Below are 11596 nucleotides of genomic sequence, written 5' to 3'. Positions count from 1 at the left end.
AATTTCTCCGAGTAATGTTCCATATATTTGGAATTTATTGAAGTTTCCACCCCTTATTGATACAGTGGGGGTAGTTTCGGGTTATCTTCACAGATGTAGAAATTTATCATATTGCAGTCCACGTCATTCCAGGTAGCGGATCCCGCCCCGTTAATTTGCAAACAATTTTCGATGTTTCCCACGTTATCCGGTTGACCTACGGCCCAGTTCGGTTGCACAATTCGCCTATTCGAGTTAATCCAGATCCAGCTACCTTCACGGCCTAAGTCAGTGCCAGCCATATAAAATCCATCACTGGAATATTCTGTGGTAATAAATGTGAATCAAGTCAATAAGCACAACGTTTAGCCCTATTTTAAGGTCCCATACTTAATTGCAGCAACAGTTGATCCGACTGCTTTTCACTGTCTATGGAAGCCAGCCGTTTGTCCTCGTCTATGCAGTATTGAGCAGCCTGCCAGAAAGTCGCCCTTCGATAGCGAAGATAGAATGTTTTGTTGACCGGAGTAGGGCTGCCATAAGCTAATGCCGACAGGGCTTCCACATCGATTCCAACTGGTATCATAAAATAATGGCTCTTGTTAGAAGAATTAATTGATAAATTATTTTTGGAATTACCCCTTCTTGCTTCAGCTTCACGTAGTTCCACTTCTGTTACGTTGTAAAACTCGGTAGATGAACCCACTTCATAGAAAGCTGTCGATGATTCTACTTGCTCATCCAACTGAGTTGCATCAGGAACTTTCGTTGTACAGTGTACCAGCGGAAATACAACAAAAATTATACAAACTTTGAAAATCATGTCAACAGATCATTGGCTATCTTGAAACTGATGTTCCAGGAGAGTCATTCATTCCTTTTATGCTACTGAATAATGTCTGCACTTTTCATATGGGCCTATACATCTAAAATTATTTTTTCGATATACTTTAGAATATGCATCAATTGATATAAACAAGCTTTATGACCTAATATTAAAATAATCCTAACTGAGCTGTTCTTAAAACAACTTTGGCCCTTTTAAAATGAAATCCACCCAACCTTATGCCAAACTCATCACTTTCAACGACGTAATTACAGCCTCTTTAATTGGTCCCGAAATTTCGTTCGACCCAGGCGCATTCACACATTTCATTCACTCACAATACCCGTTCCACGCAGACTGAAGTAAACCGTTGAAATAAGGTCCAGTTATGCTTTTCACCGCGGAACCGGTTCCCACTTTCGGCAATGACCTCAGATGCGTTTTGCTGCCGGCTTTTGCGTGCTTGTTCCTTAATATTCGCGAATTCGGGTCAATCACCTTCATATTTCTGATTCTGTTAAGTCGAGGACTCAGATTGAGTATGATTATTGCTAATTCGATGAATTTTCATTAGTTGTATGATATTTTTGGGATGATGGTTTGATTTGTTTTGGAACTCTTTGCCAAAGTTTTAAAAACGTATTCAACTATTGCCAATTTTTTTTATCTTTTTAGGCCGTTGCAAATATTTTTCAAAGTTTATGCCCCCCCCCCTTCAAAATTGGTCTGAAAAATCAGGGGGCAAATAATTTTTTTCCAAAAAACTTCAAAATTTCCATGAAAATAAAAGTATAATCAACTGAAAACAATCTAAAATGCATTTTTCTGCATTGGTAGTCATATTTAGCATGTTAGGGTTTGTTTAAAAATGTTTTGATTTTTTTTTATGAAATCCCAATGTACAGCACCGCAAAAAAAAATTTTTCGTAAAAACTTAGTTATTTTGGAAACTTATGATGGCAAAACAACTGGACAGGCGTATAATGCATTTTAAAACACTTTTTTAATTAAAATGTTGAAACCATAGGGCTTTTGTTAATTTGATTTGGTTAACCGCGGTGGATTTTCTTGAAATAATTCATTGGCGTCGAACTGTCAAAATTTTCTACCACAGTTTTTTGTGGATGCTTTTATGGATTTTTGACAGTTCGAATTATTTCAGGAAAATCCACCGCGGTTAACCAAATCAATTAACAAAAGCCCTCATGGCTCGCAATTTCAATTTTTATACCTATGAAATATTTCACGTGAAATGTTTCGCATTTTTGGTAATCTTATAATTTTATTTTATTTTTGACATTAACAACAGCGTTGAACGCACAAACTTAAAATGAAAGTTGATGTCAGAATTCATCAAATAACACAGTTTTGGCATTCATAATGCGAACTTATATCCAAATAATTGATTAAACAACATGAGGTGTCCGGGTTTCGAAGCATCCGGGAATTCGAATCATGACGTTATCCTTTGTTGCCTTTGTTCTGATAATTTTTCTTATTAAAATTAAAGTCTTAAATCTCCTTCAAAAAGTTCTATTTATTTAAACCAAATTGGTGGTAAAAAGACAGATTTGCAAAACAATAACTAGGAACATCAAAATTACCCAGTAAAAATCAAATTTTAGTGTGATTTTTGGAAATAAAGCAACTATCGTAATTCGGTTATAACTTTAGGCTAATCAGTAAACGCTAGTTTTCAGTAGATTGGAGGTGCTTTAAAATTAAATTATCTAGTACTCAGCTAATTACCTTGTATTTTATTTTATGCTCAGTAAAATCAACCGCTTCTTACAGAGAAATCATCTCGTTTAGAAGCCTTTGGGGGAGAGGGGGTAATATGCACCCCTTAAGGGCAAACTATGTTTTCTCAACCATAACAGCATTTCTGTGCAAGAATTTTGATAGATGTTCTAGAACAACTATTATTCTTCGTCATCCATGTGAAAAAGTCTTGCAAACACTTAAAGTTGTTTAAAAATAGCAAATTTCTAAAATCATATCAATCAACACTTACAATATCAATAAATGCTTTTCATGTTGTCCAAAAATCATATTGAAAGTTCAATGAAATTAGATCAAACCACAACACCTAAAGTTTTGCAAATAATTTTAGCTGTTTTTATTCCACGATGTTCAATTTTTTCCAGCATGGTTTTACAATGTTAAGCTTCCAATTTCTATGATTTTTTCCTCTGAAAATTCTTCCCAATACCGAGAAAAAAAGGGGGTGCATTTTGCCCCGGGAGTGCATACTACCTCCTCTCCCCCTGAATTGATTTATTTTCACGTTGTAGTCTGATTTATTTAATTTTTTTCCTTCGGCTATGGGTTAGGTCGAGATGGAGAGGCAAAAAATAAAAAAAGGGTAGTCATCAGTGAGATAAAGGCCCATATTTGAGGGAAATGTGAGTCTAATAGATACCCATCTGCAATAAGAGTCTGCTATTATAATAGGAGTTGGCTTATGAACGCTCACTTGAAAAGTTATTTAAAAACGTTGATTCTGGGTAGTAAAAGTTAATTATGTTGTCTATACCTAATATTTCATTAAACTTTAAACTTTTCGTCAGGGTATTTGTTAATCTACCTCCGATAACTAGCGTTCATTATTTTTCATCATCAAACTATTCAAAATCTATGGAAATCTTCCGAAACGTTGATTTAAACTGATTTCTGGTGCATTAATAGAGTTTAAACATCATTTAAACAAAAATATAAAAGTTGTTTGTTATAAATGCAAGGATCTGTATAATTTAAATACATTTATGGGGTTACATGCATGTAAAAAAAACACAAAAAAAATTATTACAGAATATTTGTTAAATCCACTCACTCAGATGACGATTAATCACTCCTGAAAGTTTCATGAAGATATTTCATGATTAAACTGAGTAAGAGACGATTTATGCTATAAATTTTGCCATGCGCAAAGCGGGCTGTCAAACTTTGTTAGCGTTTTTTCTCTAAACCCCGAGTTGATTTACGGGATGGACCAAATTGGCTGAAATTTGAGGTGAAGACTCTCAAGGTATATCCCTAGGTGTATCCCGTATGCATGACAAAGCCCAATTTTTTAAATTTACTTTTTAAAAAAATACAAAAATCATAGACTGACGGTATTTTATATGAAAAACACAGAAATATTGCTATCTTTTTTTTTAATAAACTTTTTGATACTTGGCCTTCGTCATACACACGGAATCGATTAACCGAGTCTTCACCAAAATTTTGAGCCGATTTGGTCAAGATAGTGTTGAGATATCGTGGCACCCGTTTTTTGAAACTGCTAAATTGAAATTGCAGTGCGTGGCCGAATGGTTACGCTGTCCGCTTTATAAGCGGATGATTCTGGGTTCGATTCCCATCTGCTGCAACCTTCCATTGGATGAGGAAGTAAAATGTCGGTCCCGGCCTTGGTTGTTAGGCCGTTACGTCATTCCAGGTGTAGGAGTCGTCTCCATGCCATAAGTACAAACAACACACCAAACCAAGCCTACTCCGGTGGAATCGCTGGCGGCGGTTGGACTCGCAATCCAAAGGTCGTCAGTTCAAACACTCAGTGCACTGGGGTGGAAGGTTCTTTGGAGTAAAAAGAGGTTTGGGTGCTCTTCTCATTCAAGCCTTTGGACTCCTAGGTTCGAACAGAAACTTGCAATAGAGACCACAAAAGACCCGGGGGTCGTTAATGTGGATGGTTTGATTTTGATAACTTGAAATTGCTATATCTCGGCAATGATGCTACCAAATATCTTCAAATTTGTTTTGTTAGTAGGTGAAAATGTATATTTTAATGCCTTGAAAAAAGAATTTCAGTAAAGTTGGAGTGTGAGCTCATACTAACCTCTGAATTTTTTGCTGATATACATGTATGTAACCCCTTAAATACAACTTTTTTAACTAAATGTTCAAGTTGATAAAATTGCTTTTAAATGTTCCAGACAAGTCACCTGCAATGGAACATCACAAAATCATGTTTTTTGACCACCGATTTACTCTCCTGCGAAATGAAAAGTTCGCGAGAGATGTTGAAAAAAATAAACCTTATTCCAAACCTTTTTGGAAACATTCAAAGTTTCTTAAGAAACCTCAAAACCAACCCCTTCTTTAAAAGATGGTGATAACATTCTATTAACTAATGGGGAGAAAGCTTAAAAACTTGCTCAGCAGTTTGAGAGTGTTCATAATTTCAACTTAAATGTTTTGAGTCCTATTGAAGATCAAATTTAAATAGAGTTTCAGAATATTGTTGAGCAAGAATTTCCACCAGATGACGTGTTTAATATGGATCTGATTGAAATAAAATCTTTTATCACAAAGTTTAAAATTATGAAAGCCCCTGGTGAGGATGGCATTTTTTACATTGTAATTAAAAAAAATGATCTCAGCAGTTGGAAAAATGCCAAAATAATTCCGATTTTGAAACCGGACAAAGATCCTGCCGAAGCTTCAAGCTATCGCCCCATTAGTTTGGTTTCATCTATTAGTTGGCGAAAGTATGCTGCAAATTTGATATTAGATGATACAATATAACCAATGTATCATTTACTTTTTTTTCCTACAACTAAAATAATTCCTTCAAACCAAAACGCCGAAATTGAAGAATTTGAAAGAAGATCTTAAGGTGAAGCCGTTGATCATTTTCGAAGAAAATTGATCAAAACTCTAAAATGCTCTGTATTGAAATCAATTAAACAAATTTCTGCACCAAAATGAATCAGCATGTGCCGGTTGTTGGCTTCTTGAAGCCACTGAAAGAATTTTTGGTCTAAATCAAATGTGTTTCAAAATTTATATAATTTTGTGGTATAATCATTGGCGTCCTAGTTGGCAATCATTGATTAATGACGATTTCCATAACTTTGCAAGAAATGGGATAATCGTTACCAAATGAAATCATATGTGTAGGGCACTATTCTAAACAACTTGAAGAAAGAATTTTGTCAAAATATTGATACAGACGCAAAATTTATATCTATGAACAAAAAATCATGGCAATGATGGAAGTCTTCACGCGTATTAAAATTTGGTTAAAAATAGTTTGAACTCTTCTAAGTACGCTCAATGCGGCCTGACCAACTTCTCGTCTTTGAGTACCGTAAAATGGGTGGTGAGACCAGTTTGCACGATTCGTCACGATTGAACTTGCTCAATTTCTTTTGGCGACCGATGCGTTTTTCGGCATGCCCAAATCTCATGCTTGGATTCATTTCGGTATAAAAGGAGAGGAGTGTTTTTGGGCTAATTTAGTTGCTGCAGTTAACCGCGGAAAATGTTGCTGAAACTTGCTTCTTTAGCTCTTTTTGTCTTGAGTTTGGTGAACTTGAGTTTGGCTGATGCAAAAATTGATCATGAGGTATTTGATAAACCATAAGGTTATGTATTTATATTAAAACTGTTTTTTTTTTATTTAAGGTAAACATTGCTGACAATCAAAATGTAACAGATTCTGCATTTGGAACAGCGAGAATGGAAGTGATAATTTTCCAAAATGGAACATATTTAAAAACTGATGTTAAAAGTGCAGAGTCTGGAAAAGGTTTTGTTTTTATTTTTGAAGATAAATGTGCGTTTGAGTAACCAGCATAAATTACAGCGGTTTTAGCTGGTATCGACAAGGAAGCGTTGCAGACAATTGCTGGCTTGAAAATCTACGTCATTAACTATGGTGCCGTAACGTTCTGGCAGGCTGCCCTTAGATGTATCGACCAAGGGTTAAAGCTGGCATCGGTTGATAATTTCATAAATACGAATACACTCTCGATACTTCTTCGTAAGTAGAACCAAATTTCTTCTTATCTCCTAATTTCATTTGAATAATTTTGAATTAAGCTGGATCGAGAGCCATATTTTGGGTGGCTGGTACGGATGAGGGCAACGAAGGCCAATGGATTTGGCTCAATCTACAGAAGAGAATCTTGTTCTACACTAACTGGGCCGCTGGCCAGCCAGATAATGGCGGAGGAGCTGGACCTGAAAACTGCCTGGAAATCAACAGATTTGGTGGATTCACCTGGAACGATGCGCCCTGCTCTGGTGCAATCTTGAATAATTACATTTGTGAATTTTAGATGTAGGTAGTCCGTTTTATTTTCACCAATAAATGGACAATTAAAGTTTGCATCTTTGGAATTTTATATCACAACCCCGTTGCAAATATTTTTAATTACTCGAGTCGATTTCGTTACCTTTTAACTTGTTCAACCGGTTTCTTCACAATCAAAAATTCTGGTTTGGGCAGTATATAAGCTTCAAATCAAAACTGAAAATTTACTTCTGCACAAAGATCAGGCTAATTCAGTGAATACCATGTTTCGTTCAACTCTGATCCTGCACTCGATCTTGGTCATATGTTTGGCAAAATCAATGGAGAATGTAGAAGAAGAAAATCAAGGTTAGCATAAACGTTGTAATCAGTGGCCTTCCAAGTATCCAAAAACTAATTTCGTTTCCAGAGAGAAGATTGTCAAGCCCAGTTGAAACCTTTGAGTATCAGAAGGCATATCAATTTTATTGCCTACGCACATCGGTAATTAAATATTCTTATTTTGAAAAAAAAAATAGCAATACAATTACAAAACATCCCCCCTCTTAGATTTCCTTCCTCGAAGCTTGGCGCAAGTGCCTGGACAACGGAGCGCAATTCGCCACCATCGAGTCGGCCGCCGAGGATCTTCTGTTCACCCAGGGACTGTCGAGAATCATTACGGTTCAGGCCTGGATCGGGGCCACCGATTTGGGCCAGCCGGGTTCGTTCGTGTGGTTCGAGAGTGCGCGGCCGCTGGTGAGCAGCTGGAACGATTTCAACGTGCCGTGGTCATCTGGCCAGCCGGCAACTACCGGAGGGGCGTGTGTTTATGCCTCGTTGGAGCTAAACCGGCAGGCCATGTGGCGATCGGTTCCGTGTGACTCCTTGGGTAATGGGTGTTACGCTTGTCAGACGATTAATTATGTTAGACCTTTGAAGAGTTGAGTAATGCGATTCTAACTATATGTGACATTTGCAATATTTTCCTCTACCACAAAACATTGGCAAAGCATTAATAATGATTTCTTTCAAGCAATCCGTAAACCATTCCCTTTATCAATTGATCTTTATTATAAAACATTGATTAACAATACTATTTTTCACATGACTTTCGTTGAACCTATGTCAAAATATCCTGACACATGTAGCAGTATTCATTGTTACACGGTACATCGTTCCACTGGACTCTTCCGCCTTTCACGATACCAACCAAACAATCCTCATTTCCATCATTGTTGGGCTCACCGGTTTCCCACGCTTCAAAATTGTTCCAGCCCGGTATCACACGTTTGTTCACCAACCACACAAACGAACCTTCCTTGCCCATGTCGGTTCCGCTGGTATAAACCTGTTCACGGTAACTTCCCAGCGCAGCCTCAAAAGCCAAATTATCCTCGAGGGACTCAATCGTGGCCAGTTCTAGCTTTCGGTCGATACATTTACGCCATGCCGAGAAGAAATTTTGCTTAACGTCACAGATAAAAGTGTAGTTTTTACCCCTGTTGAGAAAATCTTCTGGGTCGGGATTCAGCGATTCTGAAATGGGATTAAACGTTACTAAGCACCTCATTTCAAAAACCATCAAAAAAAAATCACACTTACCAACTGGATGGGCAGGCTTAACATGTTTTTCACTTTCTCCAGAGTCGCCAGATTTTCCGCTATCTTCTGGGATGACAGCCTCACTAGCTTCTTCTGCATAGATCCCACTAAAGAGAACCACAGCCGCTAAAAACAGTGCTGACCGACGCATTCTGACCACCGGTCTCAGCCGTCCAAGAACAGTTCTCCTTTGTGTGCATCCTTTTTATACGCTCTCGCCAAAAACATTACGGAAACAAGTTATGCAAGATGCAATTTTTTAATGAAACCGGTTTGATGCATTTTGAATTTGTTTCGCTAATAACTTCCAGTGCCCAAAAGAAAATTGAGGGCTTGCGTTCATTGATTTGGCAGGAAACTGGTTTGGGGATAAAAGGTCAATAGCCAACAGAGGATATTGGGATATTTTGTGATTCTCAATATTGTAGGAATTCGAAATTTTTCGTTACAACGGTGACAACGGTAAAAAAATCGCTTTAAATTTTTTTTTGGTTATTTTGATTTTTTTCTGTACGGTTTTTTATTGGATCGATATTAAAAAAAACATTGTTATAAAATAATTGTTGAGAAAATTCTTTCCTTTTTCCTCATTGTACCTAGTGTTACAAAAATGATAAATCATATACTTTTAAAGTTAAGAAAATGAACAGTGTTTAAATCATCAAACTAAAGCTGAAGAGCCACAGCTGACCACTTATTATGTAAACCAAATGTAATTATTATAAAAAAGATTCAATAAAGTATATTTAATTCAAAAAAAAATTCTTTCCTGAAAAAAAGACATAAATTTTCAATATTTGTTTTGACCCTCTAGAGCCCTGAACAATGTACAATGTACATGTACATTAGGGTGTCCAAAATATGGTACTTCTTTCAAAACCTCGTTACACAAGCTGAACATTGCGCCTGGAGCATTTTCAGAACTCAGGGTCAAATATGAGCAAAATTGGTCAATATTTACCCATTGCACATTGGTCCAGATCGCAAAATTAAGTGGAAAATTGATTTTCCGAAAAATTGAGAATTTTTGGAGCTTTGGTGTCTTCAGAAGAGTTGTTGAATAAAAAGGGGCAACTTTTGGTTTGGTTGAAAATTAAGGTGTACAATATTAGGATGATTTTCAAAATCTAACTTTTCAGGAATATTGTTGGGATTTTTTTTGTCTTCAAGAACGATGTTGAACTTTCCAATCTAAGCAACTTTGTCGAAAACATCAACATTTTATCTCGTAATCGCCTTCTACGACCAAATTGATAGAAAGAATCTGAGCAAACCATAAAACCAGTATTTTAAACGTGGCAATTCAGGGTTAAGTTTTAGAGAAAAGTGATATTGGGGGCACTTTTAGAGCTCCGAAATATAAACATTATTATTTTTTGACAAGTTAGTTTGGACTTAAGGGTCAATAGTTACAGCAATGGGTTTCCCATGCAAATTAGACTTTTTAAAATGCAGGTATCTCGAGTTTAAAGAAAAACACCCTTAAGATTTTTCAGCGTTTGTAGTGCTGGATCTCCTCTTCCAAATGCAACCTGGCACTTCAAATTTGACTTACGCCTTTTTGAGATATTTGAGTTTTAAATTTGCCTCTTTTTTACCTTAAAATGGCTGTAACTTTTGACCCTAAAGTCTAAATTGACTTGTCAAAAAATAAAAATGTTTGTATTTTGGAGCTCTAAGAGTACCCCCAATATCACTTTTCTCTCAAACTTAACCCTGAATTGCCACGTTTGAAAAACAGTGTTTTTTAAGGTTTGCTCAGATGCATGCTATAAATTTGGTCGTACGAGGCATAGACGAAGTTGACTTTGAAGCTGTCGGCCACCATTGCTAGTACCAACCACTAGGAGAAATTCTCGTATGTTTGGCAGGTTAAGCTCTCGCTCCTAACTCCATCCAATTTGCTGATTGTCACTATTTAAACAACTTATTTTGGAAAACTTTTGATAGAAACTTGCTTGCTCACTTTTTATAGAGCTCGATTTCAGTTGAAAACGCTTTTAATTAGCTTGAATTGAATGTCAAAGTTCTGACCTGCCAACATTAGAGGCATGCTGGAATTAGATGCTGTTCCCCTAGTGTCTTCCTTTTAACTACAAGGACTTCGCCGCCCTGGGCTCCTAAGTGTGTGAGTACGGCACGGAGCGACGGCGCTGGATACCCATATTTACACAAAGAATTTCTAGAGCGCCCACCGCGAGATTCGAACCAGCAACCTCTGGATTGTTAGTCCAGTGCGCGGTCCGATTGATCCACACGGGCGGGACAAGGCATAGATTATGAGATAAAATGTTGGTGTCTTGGACAAAGTTGCTTGAATTGGCAAGCTCAACAAATTCTAGAAGACAAAAAAAATCCCAAAAATATTCCTGAAAAGATAGATTTTGATAATCACCCTAATCTTGATACACCCTAATTTACAAACAAACTTCTGAAGACTCCAAAGCTCCAAAACTTCACAATTATTCGCAAAATCCATTTTCCACTTAATTTTGCGATCTGGACCACTGTGCATTGGTACTCGGTACAAAAAATTCGGAAAAAGCATGAAAAACTTATTTTTCTTCAGGGTGCGATACTTCCACTCAAATATTTTCAAAAGTGAGAGTTTCATTGAAAACTTAATGATCTACAACTTTGTCCAACATACCAAAGCTGACAAACTAGAGCGTCGAATTTCCCGGGGTTACACAATTCCCGGGAAACGGGAAATTTTCAACAAATTTCCCGGGAAATTTGAAATTTAGCGAAAATTATTCTAATCCTGTTTCTGATTAATCTTTTGCAACGAAATTGTATAGAACAGCAACTTTAATGGTCAAAATGAGTGTGAGGATCAATTAATGGCTTGACTGCTTGTAAAAAATCATGCAACTTTGAGAAAATATATAAACTTTCTAATTTTTAAATCTTTCAAATCGTCCCAAATGAAAGAAAATATTATTAGTATTTTTGTTGAGAAGGATTTTTTTAAATCAAAGTGTTTGGACAGTGAAAATCTATGCTCCACAACCATAAAATTGCTTTTAAATTCAACTTGTGAATAAATAAATAATCATTGAATTTACCTTAAAAATCTAATTTCTAGCGCTTTTTAACTTGAAACACTATTTTTTAACTTGAAAATTTGATACGAAGTTGTTTTTTAATGGTTTTTCATGGTT

At 36.4% G+C, this 11596-nt stretch overlaps 3 protein-coding genes and 1 long non-coding RNA gene across 4 annotated transcripts in view; 1 reads left to right on the top strand and 3 right to left on the bottom strand.

Annotated features, from left to right (window-relative positions):
* The window catches only part of LOC120429201 (uncharacterized), a 262260-nt gene that overhangs the window by 57356 nt on the left and 193308 nt on the right, over window positions 1-11596 (bottom strand). The window lies entirely within an intron of this gene.
* On the bottom strand, window positions 13-839 carry LOC120430208 (perlucin-like). Its single transcript, XM_039595286.2, has 3 exons — window positions 619-839; window positions 370-555; window positions 13-304 (listed from the first exon to the last, which is right to left on the bottom strand). Exons 1-3 carry the CDS (start codon window positions 800-802, stop codon window positions 54-56), a joined length of 621 nt encoding a protein of 206 aa, XP_039451220.1. The 5' UTR covers window positions 803-839; the 3' UTR covers window positions 13-53.
* Window positions 6023-6918, top strand: LOC120430201 (uncharacterized). Its single transcript, XR_005607575.2, has 4 exons — window positions 6023-6158; window positions 6218-6341; window positions 6399-6575; window positions 6635-6918. It is a non-coding gene; the product is annotated as an uncharacterized LOC120430201 (long non-coding RNA).
* On the bottom strand, window positions 7878-8604 carry LOC120430200 (C-type lectin 37Da-like). Its single transcript, XM_039595278.2, has 2 exons — window positions 8433-8604; window positions 7878-8366 (listed from the first exon to the last, which is right to left on the bottom strand). The coding sequence occupies exons 1-2, from the start codon at window positions 8581-8583 to the stop codon at window positions 7951-7953; spliced, it is 567 nt and encodes a 188-aa protein (XP_039451212.1). The 5' UTR covers window positions 8584-8604; the 3' UTR covers window positions 7878-7950.

This window comes from Culex pipiens, chromosome 3 (genome assembly GCF_016801865.2).
Source record: "Culex pipiens pallens isolate TS chromosome 3, TS_CPP_V2, whole genome shotgun sequence".
Lineage (NCBI taxonomy): Eukaryota > Metazoa > Arthropoda > Insecta > Diptera > Culicidae > Culex > Culex pipiens.
Note: the sequence above shows the minus strand (reverse complement) of the source record. Positions and strands in the feature narration are given on the sequence as shown.

What these genes read in the sequence shown, in the direction of transcription:
- LOC120430208 (XM_039595286.2), bottom strand. Translation starts at nt 802, where the DNA reads ATGATTTTCAAAGTTTGTATAATTTTTGTTGTATTTCCGCTGGTACAC. An exon ending in TGAAGCTGAAGCAAGAAGGG is followed by an intron (nt 556 to 618) that starts GTAATTCCAAAA and finishes TTATGATACCAG; the next exon opens with TTGGAATCGATGTGGAAGCC. An exon ending in TCAACTGTTGCTGCAATTAA is followed by an intron (nt 305 to 369) that starts GTATGGGACCTT and finishes TTATTACCACAG; the next exon opens with AATATTCCAGTGATGGATTT.
- LOC120430200 (XM_039595278.2), bottom strand. Translation starts at nt 8,583, where the DNA reads ATGCGTCGGTCAGCACTGTTTTTAGCGGCTGTGGTTCTCTTTAGTGGG. An exon ending in TAAGCCTGCCCATCCAGTTG is followed by an intron (nt 8,367 to 8,432) that starts GTAAGTGTGATT and finishes ATCCCATTTCAG; the next exon opens with AATCGCTGAATCCCGACCCA.